Below are 18207 nucleotides of genomic sequence, written 5' to 3'. Positions count from 1 at the left end.
CCTCTGCGGTACAGCATTCACAAACACACACTTCTTAATATGGCCATGCATCATTCCTGAATCTGATACAAGAGAAGTGTAAGAGTCTATGCCACTGGAAATACTGCTCAGAGAACTGGCAGCAGCCATTCTGGTAGGGGTAGGAGTGCAGAAAGCTTGCTTCTGTCCGGTACACCGCTGGACCACCAGGGATTCAAAAAGGTACACAGGGGGAGACGGGAGGAAGGTAAAAAAAATTGTCAAGAGTCATCCAGGACAAGAGACGGGAGGGATCCCTTCTGTCCCAGCCTACCACTGAACCACCAGGTCATATGGCAGGCTTGGTGGAGGTCTTCAGGACATTGGGAGAGAGGGGGGACAGGGTACAGAACCTAGCAGTGATGTGGGACAGGGTATATAGCCTGGCAGGGAGTGAGGGGGGCTGAGTGCACAGCCTGGGAGGGAGGGAGGGCAGGTCACAGCTCCTGGCAGGGCACATGAATATTAACCCACCCCCATCTTATATTCGAGTCAACCTTTTTTCCTCCTTATATTCAGATCAACTTATAGTCGAGCATATACGGTACTTTATATACACAGTCTGGCTTCTTGGGGGCTCAAATATGTATACAGTAAAACCTTGGTTTGCGAGCATAATTTGTTCCAGAAGCATGCTTGTAATCTAAAGCACTCATATATCAAAACAAATTTCCCCATAGAAAATAATGGAAACTCAGACGATTCGTTCCACAACCCAAAAACTTTAATACAAAATACTAGATGTATTTGTATTGCAAGACCTCGCTCATTTAGAACAGTCACTACACCCCTGCAGTGTCAGAAAGAGAAGAACCATTGGCTCAGTTGTGATGATGTGACGCATGTATACTGTATGTACTTGTATTGCAAGACATTGCTTGTATATCAAGTTAAAATTTAATAAAATGTTTTGCTTGTCATGCAAAACACTTGCAATCCAAGGTTTTACTGTATATGTTGCTATTTTTAATTTGTGGTTACTTAGTCTATACGTTGTGAGAGTCTGTCTGTGATTTGCATATGTGAAAAAGATCAGATATGAGAAGAAACTACACATGCAAAATTAACTTGCATAATGAAGACACTATAGCAACGTGTTTTTATACCTTGATCTTTTCAGTGAGAGAAAAGGGCCAGAGAGGGTATAAAAGGTTATAAATTGAAGTGAATAAATATGAGGTTGATATTCAAAGGGGTTTAAGCAGGCAGGCAAGGTAGGATTAGGATATGGGCACTCTAGGTACACGCCTAGAACCGAAGAACCAAATTCTCAAAACAGCATCTTTGGTTAGGTGGTGGTAGGTGCCCTACCATTGCATAACTTAATCGTTTCAATTGGTTTAATTGGCACAGTAGTTGACTATGCCAATTATAAACCAATTAAAATGTTTTTTTAAAATGGAGGTGTCTTTAAGTGCCTCCATAAAACAGCGCTTTTGTCCTGACTAAAGAGGCATCTAAAGGCACCCACGGCCACTGTAGGCACGGTTAACGCCGGAAGTGGCCTTTGACATCCTTAGGTGCCTCTGTAGATGGGTGACGGGACTAAATCGCACGAGACAACAGCGCGCCGACAACTGAGCGCAAGGTTGATGGTGCGCCGAAGAAAAGCACTATTTTAAAGGGTTCCGACGGGGGTGTTGGTGGGAAACCCCCCTGTTTTACTTAACAGACATCACGCTGGCGTTGTGGGAGGTTTGGGGGGTTGTAACCCCCCACATTATACTTAAAACTGAACTTTTTCCCTAAAAAACAGGCAAAAAGTTGTTTCAAGTATAATGAGGGGGGTTATAACCCCCCACCATGCCAGCGCGATGTCTGTTAAGTAAAATAGGGGGGTTCCCCACCAACACCCCCCCGTCGGGACCTTTTAAAATAGTGCTTTTCTTCAGCGCGCCGTCAACCTTGCACTCAGTTGTCTGTGCTCAGTTGTCGGCGCGCCGTTGTCTCGCGCGATTTTGTCTATGAACCCCTGTAGATGCGATTCTCGTGAAAGATATGCGCTAAAAATGTAGGCCTTTAAAACTCTGACCTACATTTCCGGTGCCTACCTCTCACATAGCTGTGACTCTCCAAACGGCACCATTGTGTAATTAAAATATGATCCATTTGTGGAAATCGGCCCTAGATGTTTATTTAATGACTCTCATTGGAGATATTTTTTCCTATATGTCAGTTTCTGGTAGAAAGAGTCATGGAGGAGTTACAAGGACCAAAGCTGCCTGCAGAGTTCTCTCTAATTTCCCCGTGCACTGTACACTGTCCTCTGATTTCAGGAGATGACAAGCAGCACTTCTTACTTGTATTTCCTCCCCTGCTAGCTTTCTTCTGCACTCAGAATCACACAGGACTTGTGAACATTATAAAGGTGCACTGATATTACAAGAGGACCAACTGTCTGTGTGTTTGCCTAGGACTCACCAACGGGTTAATCTTGCCCCGCAGGCAGGGCAGGATTAATTCGTTGAGGGCCCCTAGGCACACAAGTACACTGTGCCCCCTGCCCTGCCCCACCTCACCATGCGCCCAGGCGGAAACAGGAAGCTGCGTCAGAGGGAAGCTTTGGGCAAGCAGCACCACTTGCATAATAACAGTTCCCGTTGCCTTTCTTACCCGCATTGCTTGCTTGTCTTACTTTCCGTCGATGGGGGTGCCTGCGTTGCCAATCTGTGGGGGGGGGGGGGGCCCGGCCCGCATTGCCGATCGATGTTGGAGGGGCCCATTGCCATTTGGAAAAAACAGTGTTGATGCCTTCCTTCATTGGGCCCCCCTAACCATTTTGGGCCCTTGGCCTATTGGTTAACATTGCCCTGCCCGCAGGCTGGAGAGGCTCCTGCCTGCTTAAATCCCTATCGGCATGCCAGGAGGAGATATTCAGTAGCAGTTAACCAGGCACTTCCCACAAATATTTCCTCTGCCACTGCGGCACTGTTGAGCCAGTGACAGAGTGGTCCATGGGCAGAGTCAGGGCAGACAAGGAAGACATGCGGGCGCTGGTGATAGTCTGTGCCGGACCAGCCCAATATCGAATATCTGATTCTAATTCAGCCCAGGCTTTCAGCGGCTATGAAACTGCTGACCACCGCAGGCTGAATATCACTATTTTTGTGGACCAACTTATTTGGCAGCTAGGTTTTCAGATATGTAATATTTTGACTATTCATCCTTGATGTAATGCCACAGTACAGCAGAAAAGGGAGACAAACTGAAATGAAAGGTTCTGCAGCAACTCGACAGACCTGTGCCTTTGGTATTTGATTGCTATTGTGCCTTTGCTGTAAACAAATATCAGTACTTATCAAAGTGCCATTGTCCCAGCCCTGATAGCATTCTTTTAATATGCAGCTCTTTTGTTCCCAGGATTGCATGCACTTATTGAGTCATTTTCGCTGGCACAAAACCTGTGCAATTGCAGTGAAGGAGGATGAGTTAAGGGTTCTACAGTTATTGGCAGCATGCATTAAATCAACTTCTTCATGTATAGAGATACTAAAAGTAGCCACAGGTTTTCATAAATTGTTTCTTAAAAAATGAATAAGGGCAATTTTCAGAAGCAGTGGTTACTGCCTTTGAACACCAGGGTTTAAATGAATATAAAACTGCACACACAACTTCACACAATGACAAATGCACGTTAATGCAATTCAGTAATGAACTGCTAATAAGTAATAGGCTATAATTTCTGGTAATTGACACTAATTAACACATTATTCTACAAAATGTGCATGCAAAATGCATAGCATGCAACTTCAAGGGGGGTGTAGACTTGGGAGGGGCATAGAAGGGTCTGAAGCTTGCCTATCAATTTCATGGGCGAGTTATAAAATACACTAGCACTTATGCGCCTGCCTATAATTAGGTGCGAGCATTTATGCCAGCCACTGAGCTAGCCTAATAAGAACATAAGAAATGCCTTTACCGGATCAGACCGAGGTCCATCAAGTCCTGCGATCCGCTCATGCGGCGGCCCATTTAGGTTCTCTATTATGAAGACCTGAAATTACCGTATCCCTCAATATGATTTGCAAGAAGGTGTATATCCAACTTGCGCTTGAAAGCCAGAAGAGTAGTCTCCACCACAACATCCTCCGGAAGAGAATTCCAAGCGCCCACCACTCGTTGTGTGAAACAAAAATTCCTGACATTTATCCTGAACCTGCTGCCACACAGTTTCAGGCTGTGACCTCTTGTCCGTGTCACATCTGAAAATGTTAGTAATACTACTTCTTGGTCTATTTTATCAAATCCTTTTAATATTTTTAAAGTCTCTATCAAATCACCTCTCAGTCTTCTCCTCTCGAGTGTAAACAGACTTACGCTAGAATTCTATCATAGGCATCGGAACGGGGGAGGACACGGGCCATGGTCTTCCCAACAATTGGTGGTTGGTGCCCGCCCTCCTACCCATTTCCTGGCATTATACTTTAAATCTTTGGGGCAGCCGCCATGCAGCGTCAACGAGCAGGCCTTCCTCGGAACCCTTCGTTCGACTTATGGGAGCAGGCCTGCTTGTTATCACTGCGCAGTGGCTACCCCCGAAGATTTACAATACAATGCTGGGAGAAGGTAGGGGGTGGAGTCAGGAGCTGGTGATGGGTTGTGCCTCAGGATTCTGCTGAGGCTAGGGTGGAGCTCCTGGGCTCCCCCAAACCAAACAGTGTTCCGCTGCCTATGTATTCTATACAGTTCCCCCTCCCCATTTGCGGTTTCGACACTTATGATTTCATATATTCACAATTTTTGGGGGGAGGGGGGGAATAGCACATTCCCGCCTCTCTCCAGCCTTCCCCCCTCCCCCCCTCCCCGGCATCCTGGCCTTACCTGGTGGTCTAGTGGGCTTTTGGGGCAGGAGCGATCTTCCTACACTCCTGCCCCATGTAGATCGCCAATAGGAAATGGCTGTCGTGAGCTCCCATCGTAGTCTTGAGAGACTACGGGAACTCATGGCCCCTATCAGCATGCGAGGAGGAAATATTCAGTGGCAGTTAGCCAGGCACTTCCAATTAATATTTCCTCTGCCACAGCAGCAGCATCAGAGCAAATATCACTAGATAAATAGCACTTAGCAGTTACACGCTAAGTGATTTTGGCACATACTTTATAGAATAATTCCAAGTGCTTACCAATTGCTGGTGCCAGTGCTAGTATTCTATAACCTATCTATGAATTTGGCACCTAACATTAGTTGCCAGCTTATAGAATTGCACTTATAGCTTTTCTACGTACCAGCTGAACATCACAGCTATCCTGAAAATTTCAAAGCCTGCCCACCTCTTTACTGTATGGATAACATCAGGCTGTGTAGATAGATTTTCAGTCCAATACTATCCTTATAAAATTTGGGCCTTAGAAAATATGTATATATTGTGTGCTAAGTTGCACATGCAACTTAGTTGCCAATTGGCACTCATAATAAGAACATAAGAATTGCCGCTGCTGGATCAGACCGGTGGTCCTTCCTGCCCAGCAGTCCGCAGCCCTCAGATCAAAGACCAGTGCTCTAAATGAGTCCAACCTCACCTGCGCATGTTCCAGTTTAGCAGGAACTTGTCCAACTTTGTCTTGAATCCCTGGAGGGTGTTTTCCCCGATAACAGACTCCGGAAAAGCGTTCCAGTTGTCTACCACTCTCTGGGTGAAGAACTTCCTTATGTTTGTATGGACTCTATCCCCTTTCAGCTTTAGACACTGCCCTCATTCTTCCTACCTTGGAGAGGGTGAACAATCTATTTTTATCTACTAAGTCTATTCCCTTCAGTATCTTGAATGTTTCGATCATGTCCCCTCTCAGTCTCCTCTTTTCAAGGGAGAAAAGGCCCAGTTTCTCTAACCTCTCTCTGTACGGCAACTCCTCCAGCCCCTTAACCATTTTAGTCGCTCTTCTCTGGACCCTTTCGAGTACTACTGTTTCCTTCTTCAAGAACGGAACCAGTGCTGGACGCAGTACTCCAGGTGAGGGCGCATCATGGCTCGGTACAGCAGCATGATAACCTCCGATCTGTTCGTGATCCCCTTCTTTATCATTTCTAGCACCTAATAATTGCGCTAATTAGAAGTTACGCGCACAACTTGATAGGCGCGTTCTATAAAGTGGTGCGCTTCAGTTCTAGTCGACAAATCTCAAAAGGGAACATGGGCAGATCATGGGTATTCCTAAAAATTGAGGGTACTGTTATAGAATACACCTAATCAGCGCACAACTTAGACGCAAGTGCTTAGGCCTGGTTTATCTTGGTCTAAATGGGTGTGTCTAAATGTTAGCTATGTGTATGGCTGCTAAGTGAGATTCTATGTATGGCACATGCCTTTCATAGAGTATTTAGGCACCATATATAGAATGTGGCAGTAATTCTATATAATGCGCCTCACGTTAGGCACCAACTGAGTGCATAACTTTAGACCAATGTTTCTCAAACTTTTTTAGCTCCAGCACACTAAACGGAGCAAATGTTTTATGTGGCACACTAAACAGAGCAAATGTTATTCGTGGTACATTATGATTGAAATTATAAAATTGCAAAATAAACAAAAAATTAATTAAATAACTCAAATGTAAAGTTCTTTAAGCTATGTATGGGTAATTGTAATAATGGTGAAACTAAAGTAGATAGAATAGAATTGCTAATCAGTGCGATGGATGTGCTTGTTTTTGAGTGCAAATTAAGACAAAATGCGGCTCGATAGTCAACAAGCAAACACACATTTCATCATTCACAATCTGCAGTCATTTTTTTATTAAGTTTAATTTCTGTCAGAGCTGAAAATCCGAGTTTGCAAAGATAAGAAGATCCAAACAGTAACAAAACCTTGATTGCTTTGTTGCTCGTTAACTACTGCATAAAAAATAAAATTACTTGCCATTAGTTTTCAAGAACCAGTCACGTCAAAGAATGATGCTTGTCTGGGCGGTTGTATCCTTATGCACACAGATGTTTATAACATTGACAAATGTTGACAAATGCGTATGTGATGTACATGTCATCTATTCTAGTGTATACTTATGAAGGGAACTTTTTAAAAAAAATAAAGTAAAATTCTGGAATGAGTTTGAGAGACACTGCTTTAGACAGTCAAATTGAAGTTAGGCCCCCAAACTGGAGTAAACTGCCCTTAGGCGCTTATTCTATAAATGAACATCTACTGTAAGTGCTCTAACAAAGTGAGTGTACACATGGGTGGGGCATGAGCAGGTCACACACTTAGGTGTCAAACTTAGTCATATGCCTAGGTGCCAACATTTAGGTGCTAACATTTACACCTGCTCTTACTGATATAAATGTTGGTGCTTTAATGTTGACATCAAAATGCCAACTTAGACTCTATTCTATAACAGAATCTGGGGGCCCCCCAGAGATTGTGGGAATCTGAGTTTTAGCAACCACTATAGAATTGCACCCATAATGGCTAAAAATCCACAGATAAGCAAGTGATCATTCATTAACTCTTAGTGAACATATAACTTTTCTTGAATATCTGTCCCACTGTTTTCATGGTAAATACATGATATTTTTGTTGCTCTTGTGGAAAAAATGTGCTAGAATTTCATTCTACAAAGGGTTACTCATTTTGCCCCACATGGCTCAAACAGGTTATTTTTTTCTCTGGGTCTTACCACATACACATTATCTTTTACTTTGGTTTTTTCATATGACCAACCCAAGGCACATCCTCACCCACTCCCTTTGCACCATTCTCACTCTCTCATCATAAGACATACTATCAACAATGTAAGTACTTAATTATACCATGATATATGTCGGCACACTATACAAGTCATATCAAAATTTGTGAACCAAAAACGAAAAGGAAAATTAGAAAACCAGAGAAATAATAATGGCTTTTCCATATCACATTTTCAAGAATCCAGGCGCTTTCCTCATACCTGATCTGACTTCCACGTTTAAGAAATTTTAGGAAAGGCAATCATCTTCTCTGAAAGGAGTCTGCCATGCCCTTTGTTGAGCTCGTAATACTTTCACGGTCATCATCTCCATCAAACTCCCAATCCACTCTTTATATATGGAGGAATTTGGAGGGTTCCAGTTTCATGTAAAGGCAAATTTGACGTCAAACTGCATCTGCAGGATCAAACTTGCATCATCCCCTCACCCCTATAATGTTGGCTTATCTTACAAAAGTTAACCACAAACTGAGTTCTGTGTTGTATGTCTTAGAAGGATATGACAATAGAGAGCGACTGACAATAAAAACAACTCATAATGATAGTGTACTAATGTATCTCAATGATGAAAGTGGATTCTGCCTTCCCAAAGGGTCTCTTATTTTGTTTCAAAGAGAAGGAAACCAGCAAAGGTACAATAACGCTGGTGATCTCCGTGAAGTGCACCAGTTCCCATGCGTAACCACACTTCATCATCTTTTGAGAGCCTGAGGACAGCGCTGTTTCCCGAGGTATCTTGTTTTCCTTTCATTTCGAAGCTGCAATTGAAAAGCATGCAGAAAACTTAGCTTTTCTGTAATGGTGAGGGTTTCTTTTTGCAAAAAAAAAAAAAAAAAAGCATTATAAAGGGTTTATCTCATGTTTACATTGCAATGGTTAACCAGTGGTAAGTATGCTATTAGATACAGCACTGCAGGGTCATAGCCGAAGTTCATTTTTGTGGGGCCTAGACCCACAAACCCCCTCCCCTGTGGATACACCTTTGCAGTGTTGTATCAGAGATATTACTCCAGCAACTTCCTTTTCTGAAGCTTATGTCCAACACAGAATTACCACTTTCAAAAACTGTAAATCCCAGAAGATATTCAGTTGGCAATGGTCAGTGTTTTTAAAATGCTGTCGTTGGCTAGATTAGCCTTGGATATTCAATACAGGCCAAATGCGACTCCCAGCACTGAATATCCAAGGCTAATTTTCCTGATGCTGGACACTGGGGCATACTCAGGTCCCAGCTAAATATCACCAGGATTTGCATAACTTTTTTGCCTAACACCCCCCCTCCCCACCTCCACCCCCCCACACACACGCACAAAAAAAAAAATTCCCTTCTTGACCTCCTGACAAACTCCTTTCCCTTTTCCCCCTGCAGCCTGCCACCATGAATGTCCTCTCCTAATCCCAACCCACCTGTTGTATATGTAGGCTCCCCTAGGCCTGCTTAATGTCCCTAGTGATCTTTGGATGTCATTGGGGGCAGGAGTGAAGACCACTCACTCCTGCTTCTTGCGTCTTCCCCAATAAAATGGCTTCTGTGACTATTTGTGGCAGATCACAGTACTCACAAAGTCCCACCAGCTGCCACCATAGCTCATAGCAGCCATTTTCTCAGGGAAGCCGCAAGGAGCAGGCGCAAGTGGCCTTCACTCCTGTCTCCAATGTTCCATGAACCACCAGGGACAACAGAGGGGAGATCTGGGGAAGTGGGGGCACTTGTTCATAGCAGTGGGCTGAGGGAAGGGGGAGGGAAGGAAAGGGCTTTGTCAGGGGCCCATGAGGGGGATTAGGCAAAAAAATATATGCGGTTGCCAGTCAATATGTAATCTAATCTGCAATTTCTGGATCACTCTATTCCTAACTATAGAATCACAATAGGAATAGGAATCAAGGGAGAGGAAATGCTTTGTGGAAGACTCAGGTCAGGGGAAGTCGAGGTAACAAAACTGAGAAGCACATATTCAATGCCAGCCAGGGGCAGCGGAATGCTGTTTTGTTGGGGGGGGGGAGCCGAGGCATTCCGCCCTAGCCCCGGCGAAATCATGAGGCAGCTTAAATTTTAAATGATTGGGCAGCTGCCGCACAGCATCGAGAAGAAGGCCTGTCCCCAGAAGTCTTCATTCTACTTCTGGGGGTAGGCCTGCTCCTTGAAGCTGCATCGCAGCGGCTGCCGATCATCATAAGCTAAACCCTGGGAGTCAGGAGGATAGGCGGGCACCAGATTTTGGGGAGGCCATGGCCTCTGTGGCCTCCCCTGTTCCAACGCCTATGGTGTCAGCACCCACATAGCTGGCAGCCTAATTTAGGACAGCTTTTGAGCTGCTTAGCTAAGTAAGTTCCGACTGAATATTGTCTGCACCTGGCTAACCCCAGGCTCCTCCCTAAAACTTACCCTGTACCAACCCTAACCTGCCCTTTTTTTGTGGTCAGAGATAATATTCAGCAGCACTGCCCACTTTAGTGTTGCTAAATATCAGGGGGTTAGGTGGCAAGCTTAAATTGCTTTGAATATCAGCTGGATCATAGATTTTGTCAGAAAATTTATAACAAGGCATAATGTCATAGGGTTACCATATGGCTCCAGAAAAAGGAGGATAGATTGAGACATCCGGGTTTTACTTCCAGTGCTTTCAATGAAATTAAACCCAGATGTCTCAGTCTGTCCTCCTTATTTCCATTGTTTTCAATGAAAGTAAAACCCGGATGTCTCAATCCATTCTTCTTTTTCTGGAGCCATTTGGTAACCCTACATAATGACAACAAGACATGCTTAGGAGTGTGGTAGTGTTTATAATTACCTTTTTCTGTGGTTTATGTCATAAGAACATAAGAATTGCCGCTGCTGGGTCAGACCAGCGGTCCATCATGCCCAGCAGTCCGCTCACGCGGTGGCCCCTAGGTCAAAGACCAGTGCTCTAAATGAGTCCAGCCTCCCCTGCGCATGTTCCAGTTTAGTAGGAACTTGTCCAACTTTGTCTTGAATCCCTGGAGAGTGTTTTCCTCTATAACAGACTCCGGAAGAGCGTTCCACTCTCTGGGTGAAGAACTTCCTTACGTTTGTACGGAATCTATCCCCTTTTAACTTTAGAGAGTGTCCTCTCGTTCTCTCTACCCTGGAGAGAGTGAACAACCTGTCTTTATCTACTAAGTCTATTCCCTTCATTATCTTGAATGTTTCGATCATGTCCCCTCTTTTCAAGGGAGAAGAGGCCCAGTTTCTCTAATTTCTCACTGTACGGCAACTCCTCTAGCCCCTTAACCATTTTAGTCACTCTTCTCTGGACCCTTATAAGTAGTACCATGTCCTTCTTCATGTATGGCGACCAGTGCTGGACGCAGTATTCCAGGTGAGGGCGTACCATGGCCCAGTACAGCGGCATGATAACTTTCTCCGATCCATTCATGATCCCCTTCTTAATCATTCCTAGCATTCTGTTTACCCTTTTTGTCACCGCTGCACATTGTGCGGACGGCTTCATTGACTTGTCAACCAGTACTCCCAAGTTTCTTTCCTGGGAGGTCTCTCCAAGTACCACACCGGACATCCTGTAGGTGTGTATAAGATTTTTGTTACCAACATGCATCACCTTACACTTATCCACGTTAAACCTCATTTGCCATGTCGCGGCCTATTTCTCAAGCATGTTTATGTCATTGTAGGTCTTCGCAATCTACCTGCATCTTCACTACTCTAAATAACTTCGTATCATCTGCAAATTTAATCACCTCATTTGTCGTACCAATTTCCAGGTCATTTATAAATATGTTGAAGAGCACAAGTCCAAGCACTGAACCCTGCGACATTCCACTCGTGACATATTTTTAGTCCGAGTATTGTCCATTCACCCCCATTCTCTGTTTCCTACCAGCCAACCAGTTTTTAATCCACATGAGTTATTCACCCTCGATTCCATGGCTTGCAAATTTCCGAAGTAGTCATTAATGCGGAACCTTGTCGAACGCCTTCTGAAAAACCAAATATACAATGTCAACCGGGTCACCCTTGTCTATCTGCCTGTTTACTCCCTCGAAGAAGTGAAGCAAGTTCGTCAAGCAAGATCTTCCTTTGCTGAAGCTGTGCTGGCTGGTCCTCATCAGATCGTGTCTGTCAAGGTGATCAATGATGCGGTCTTTTATCAACGCCTCTATCATCTTTCCAGGTACCGAGATCAGACTCACCGGTCTTTAGTTTCCCGGATCTCCCCTCAAACCTTTCTTGAAGACAGGCGTAATATTCGCCACTTTCTAGTCTTCCGGAATCCTTCCCGATTTGATCAACAGATTGGCTATTAGTTGAAGCAGTTCAGCTATAGCCCCTTTCATTTCCTTGGGTGGATGCCATCCGGTCCCGGGGATTTATCATTTTTAAGCCTATCAATCTGCCTGCATACCTCTTCTAGACTGACCGTCAACCCAGTCAGTTTCCCATGTATAGCCTGTCGGCTTCCGGTTTGTTGTGTATATCCTCTTCGGTAAATACAGATGCAAAAAATGTGTTCAGTTTGTCGGTGATTGCTTTGTCTTCCTTTAGCAGTGACGTACCAAAGGGGGGGCGGTCCGCCCCGGGTGCACACCTCAAGGGGATGTACAACTGGCCACCCACCGGGAATAGGCTGCCGCCGGGGAATAGGCTGCAACTGCCACCATCGGGAATAAGCCGGCGCCGAGTTCTCCCTCCCTGCTTTTCTTCCCCATGGGGCCGACCAACTCTCGCCGCCCGACATCAATTCAGACGTCGGAGAGGACGTTCTGGGCCAGCCAATTGCAGCCTATTGAATCGATTTTTCGATTTGATTTGATTTTCCTGCCCAATTGGGTGTTTTTTAAAACATCCTGGTGGGTTTATTTTATAAACACACCAACAACAATATAATCCCCTAATGGGAAACTGTATCACAATATTAATATATAATATATTCCCATGTATCTGAAAAAGTGTATCCTATTTTACCTAAAAATATATCAAGGAGGAGGCCTCAGTAACAGAGCCCAAGTTCAGTCGTATTCACAGACTGGAAATTTCGACGTGGTTATATTGCTCTTTAGCTCTAATCATTGGCCAACTCCTGTATTTAACTTTATTATCTTCTATCAATATAAGTAAGAATTCAATATTCTAATTAATATCCTATTCTATAACTATTTTTTGTCAATATTTTTTATCACGTTTTTACTTTAAATTTTTCCCAAAATAACTTATTGATATCTATACATCTACACTTCTCCGTCTGGTTTGAGACTACACTGGCAAGATTTAAAGAACTCTTCAGTTCTATTTCAAAAAGGACCTTGCTAACATTCAATTTCTTGCAAGTTACTTAGCTTTTTAACAGCGCTTATATGTCAGAAACAGCCAACGAGGCCAGCGTTTCATGGACTTCCACTTCTGTCCACTGCTTCAGGGCTATAAATTATATGCACCAAGCCGCTGTCAATAAGTTACGGAAAATGGCTTGGTGCATATAATTTATAGCCCTGAATTAGTGGACAGAAGTGGAAGTCCACGAAACGCTGGCCTCGGCTGTTTCTGACATAAGCGCTGTTAAAAAGCTAAGTAACTTGCAAGAAATTGAATGTTAGCAAGGTCCTTTTTGAAATAGAACTGAAGAGCTCTTTAAATCTTGCCAGTGTAGTCTCAAACCAGATGGAGAAGTGTAGATGTATAGATATCAATAAGTTATTTTGGGAAAAATTTAAAGTAAAAACGTGATAAAAAATATTGACAAAAAATAGTTATAGAATAGGATATTAATTAGAATATTGAATTCTTACTTATATTGATAGAAGATAATAAAGTTAAATACAGGAGTTGGCCAATGATTAGAGCTAAAGAGCAATATAACCACGTCGAAATTTCCAGTCTGTGAATACGACTGAACGTGGGCTCTGTTACTGAGGCCTCCTCCTTGATATATTTTTAGGTAAAATAGGATACACTTTTTCAGATACATGGGAATATATTATATATTAATATTAGGTTTATTTTATAGCCTCTTCACCCCTTTTATAGCCTCTTCACCCCCTTTGCCCTCTCCTATCCACACTGGCGCTGTGGTGTAAACAAAATAAACAAACAAAAAAGACTTTTCCTCTCTGTTAAATCCTAGTTCACGTTTGCGGTCTAACATCAGCTCTGGCAAGATACACGTTTCAAATCTGACTTATTGTAATCACAAAACAGAAAATAAAATGATTTTTTTCTACCTTTTGCTGTCTGGTCATTATTCAAATCATGTTGGTCCCAGGCTCTGGTTGTCTTTTGATAACTTGCTTCTTTCTTCTTTCTCCGTACTAACCATCCATTTTCCATCTGTGTTTTCCCCTTCCATTTCCATTCCTTTCCCCTGGTCTGGCATCTGTCTCCTTCCCCCCCACCCATGCCCTGACATCTCTCCCTCCATGGTCTAGTATCGCCTTTCCTTTCCCTCTCTCCCATGGTCTTGGCATCTCTCTATCCTCTCCTCTCCTCTCCCTTCCTGGTCTTCCTTCTTCCTCCTTCCCAATTGGGTGCAGAAGCAACATTTCTCTTCCCCTTTCCCCTCTCACTCTCCTCCTCCACTGCTCTTCCCCCTTCCCCTCTGCTCCTCCACTGCTCTCCCATCAGTCCCGCTGCAGCTTTCCCTCTTCCATTTTAAGTCCAGCAGCACTCTCCTCTGTTCCCAATCCAGCAGCACCTCTCTCTCTCACCTCCCTCCACCACTCAGCTCCAACAGTACCTCCTCTTCCCGTCCTTTCTACTTCCAATTTCCCCACCAACTAGCTGCAGCACCTCTCCTTTCCACCCCAGGACAAGCAGCAACTCTCCTCTCTGACTAGCAGGGCTCCTCTCCCTTCCCTTTCCATCTGACTAGAAGCAGTGCCTTACCCACTCACCTCCCAGGTCTAGCAGCACCACTCCCTCCTCTCCTCATCTCCTATCAGCAGGGGTGATAACTGAGTGCTGTGACTGAGATCCCAGGATTGCAGTCCTCCTGCCTATTCCAAGCCCAAGAGAGACTGTGAGATTGTGACTTGTCAATTCATCTTTTTACAAGATCTGATAGCAAATCTGGCCAGAGCCCGCGGGCTGCGTGTGGGCGGAGCCAGAGCTACAGATGTATTTTTTCTGCTGATGCTGCAGAACTTAAGTCCTCTGATAAGGGAGTTCCCGGGAAATAAGGGAGAGTTGGTCACCCGCCTAGACACAGGGATGACATGAGCAGTAGGCGAGTTTCACAGACACACTGACTCGACTTCAGAAAAGTTGCTCCTACTCTAATAAGGTTCTTGCACTCCCTTACATGTTCACCTTGCTTTCACCCCCAAACAAGTCAAGCCTCGGGGACAGCGACCAGCTCACGTGATGCTCACTGTCCTCCAGCCCCCTAATTCTCGCGACCCAGTCCCGCCTACAGATTGGCTGCAGTGCAGACACCTCTGTTCGCAAAGAACACCCCCTTGCGTGCACCAGCCGGCAGTAGCCACTTCTGATTCAGGGTCAGCTCTGCTTAAACTCGGGAGAAGCAGGGGCCGGAGCACGTGATCGCAAATGAGGGGGAGAGTGAGCGCGCACGGGTGTGTGTGTGTTCTCACGGATGTAGGTCTTGTATCGGTGTGGGGGGACTGCTCGGCAACAAGTGTCAGTTACTTTGGCTCTGAGGCAGGTTTGTAGCAGCCACAGCGGGCCTTGCGTTTCAGGAGAGTCTCTACTTTATTCCTCGGCATAACGCCGGGGGGGGGGGGGCTCTTGGGCGTACTATCTGGGGCCCCGGCCGGGAGGAAGCGCTCATTTGCCGCTGCTCCACTCTCCGAGTGAAGCTTCGAGCGGGGAGGATGAGGCACCTCTCTCCTTCCGTAGCTTTAGCGAGTCAATTCCCTTCTGCAGCCTCAGGGCCTCTGCTAGGCCGTCCCACCTCTGAGGAAGAAGGAAGTTGCAGGGATGGCCTAGCAGAGGCCCTGAGGCTGTAGAAGGGAATTGACTCGCTATAGTTACGGAAGGAGAGAGTGGTGCAGCTGCTAATCCAGGCTAGTGTTACCGGGAGGGTTTGAAAAATCGCCAGGCAGGGGAATCTACAAGCCAGTGAGAGTTTAAAAAAAAATGTTTTGAGTGGCAGCAGTGGCGACAGCAGGATTTGTGATCGCGATGACAGCCGGGCACGGGGAGGAGGTTTGGGTCCCGAATCGGAGAGGCCGATTTTTTTAAAATACACATTGATTCGAATCGATTCACCCAAAGTGAATCGATTCGAATCAGAAATCAGGCAGCACTAGTTTCCAGATCTGGCACGAGACAAACAAAAACTTTGTCGTGAATTTTTGATCCTAAAACCAGGAGTTACTGCTCTTGGAGCAACTTTTTTTCTTCATCACCCATGTAAATGTGTGATACAGTATCAAACGCAAAAATATGTTTTCTTTGATCCTACCCAACTGACAACCTTTTTGTCGGCTGCTCGCCTGAAAGCAGGGATAGCATGAGTGCTTAATGTTTAATTTGTTCAACCTTATAAGGCACTGTTTAAAGTCTTATTCCTGGAATTGTCACCATATAGCATAAATCCAATATCAAATTCCAAGCTTCCAACCTTTAGAATATTCTTTCTATGTTACTCCTTTAAATCCTTAACTGATGTTGCTACTTCTGTTTTAGCCATAGACCTCAGAAACACCCCTCCTCCATCCCATAAAGGTTATGATCGCATAACGGGGAGATTCATGTGTAACCTCCTCATCGGTCAAGGCTTAAATTTTTAATGGCTGATGCTCAATAATTTTATATTTATTTTGAACACTTTTTATACTTTAAAGCGACTAATAAAGTTTATGTACTTATCTTCAAAAGTGTTGCTGTACTTAGGCTGGTGGACCCGACATGTTTCGCTGCCGCTTCGTCAGGGATCCACTCTTGCCGTTAACCACCATTCCGCATAGACTCTTAGGATAAATTTAAGCCTTGACCGATGAGGAGGTTACACATGAATCTCCCCGTTATGAGATCATAACCTTTATGGGACGGAGGAGGGGTGTTTCTGAGGTCTATGGCTAAAAAACATCAGTTAAGGATTTAAAGGAATAACATAGAAAGAATATTCTAAAGGTTGGAAGCTTGAAATTTGATATTGGTTTATGCTAATGTTTAATTTGGACATTTCTTTCAGCTGATTGAATTTCCTGTTTTCTTCTTTTTTTTTCTTGATTTGTTTTTAGTAATTGCTCGCTGATTATACTTCTTGGATCTTGGTATCGAGGACTTTAGCTGAAGTTATGCTTAATTTCTTATTATGGTCATGTATATTATTACAATTTGTAATGTTTGTTTTCTTACTTAACTTCATCTTTCTGTACAAGTGGATACTTGATATGTTTTTGGAAAATATGATAAATAAATAAAAAAGAAAAAGCCCTAACATCAGTGACAGGAGACTGCTTCCTCTATCACTGCTGTTAGGGCTCTGCGCATGTGTCAATCGCTCACTGAGCGATTGATCTGTCGGGTTTGCATGCAAATGATTTTCAAACTTGGTAGCATATCGATCGCTGGTTCACAATTGGCCAGACAATCGGCCAATAGTGATACAGCTGGTATTACTGACTTTAGTGCATCCAGCCCATAGTTTTATAGAATAGCGCAGCTTTTTTTAAAAAAAAAAAATCTTTATTCATTTTTATATGTACAATGTGTGATAATACATAAACACATTTGCACATTGAGAATACCACTTAATATTCAGCAATAATACCAATCATAAAATCTTATCTCCCTCCCTTCCCACCCCTTCATTATAAGTAATTAAATTACTTTATATAAGATATTATACTTAAAATCCCCCCTCCTGAAAAATGAACTTTAAGAATTAAGGGAAAAGTAACAACTAATCATTACAAAATTTTGTTAATGGCTCCCACACATCTTGAAATTTCCTAATATATCCTCGCTGTGTTGCTATTACTCTTTCCATTTTATACATAAGACATAATGAATTCCACCAAAAATTATAATTTAGTCTACTCCAGTTTTTCCAGTTATAAGTAATTTGTTGAATGGCAACCCTAGTCATTATGAGTAACAGCTTGTTATTATTTGATGATATCTGATTCTTTGCTCTCATTGACATACCAAATAATGCAGTATCATATGACAATGCCACTGGGTTTTCTAATAATTAATTTGGTCCCAAATTGATTTCCAAAAAGTCATAATAAATGGACAATAGAATAATAAATGATCTAAAGATGATGACAGTGCCAACATCTATTAGACTTAGAGCTATCCAACTTGCACATCAGAAATTACACCTTCAGCTGTTCAGTTGGTGCAACTCCTCACGCCCAAAGCTGAGTGGCGATCCCAGTGCTATGTGCTCTTCTATAAAGGGTGTTGATCCAAACACACTATTATAGAATACCATTCAGTGCTGAATCTTGAACGTCATTTACTGAATCCAGCCCTAAGGCCCAGATTCTCTATATGGCACTGATATCGTCTGATGTAGGCACGATTTCATCACCTTTTATATAGGTGACGGTAGGTACTTT

At 43.7% G+C, this 18207-nt stretch overlaps 1 protein-coding gene across 1 annotated transcript in view; it reads right to left on the bottom strand.

Annotated features, from left to right (window-relative positions):
• Window positions 1-6856: 6856 nt before the first annotated feature.
• The window catches only part of C1QTNF3 (C1q and TNF related 3), an 86244-nt gene continuing 74893 nt past the window's right edge, over window positions 6857-18207 (bottom strand). The window contains exon 6 of the mRNA XM_033929219.1: window positions 6857-8456. Within this exon, the coding sequence (XP_033785110.1) occupies window positions 8297-8456 (160 nt within the window). The 3' untranslated portion in view covers window positions 6857-8296. The remainder of the gene's footprint in view (window positions 8457-18207) is intronic.

Source organism: Geotrypetes seraphini, chromosome 1, assembly GCF_902459505.1.
Source record: "Geotrypetes seraphini chromosome 1, aGeoSer1.1, whole genome shotgun sequence".
Classification (NCBI taxonomy): Eukaryota; Metazoa; Chordata; class Amphibia; order Gymnophiona; family Dermophiidae; genus Geotrypetes; species Geotrypetes seraphini.
Note: the sequence above shows the minus strand (reverse complement) of the source record. Positions and strands in the feature narration are given on the sequence as shown.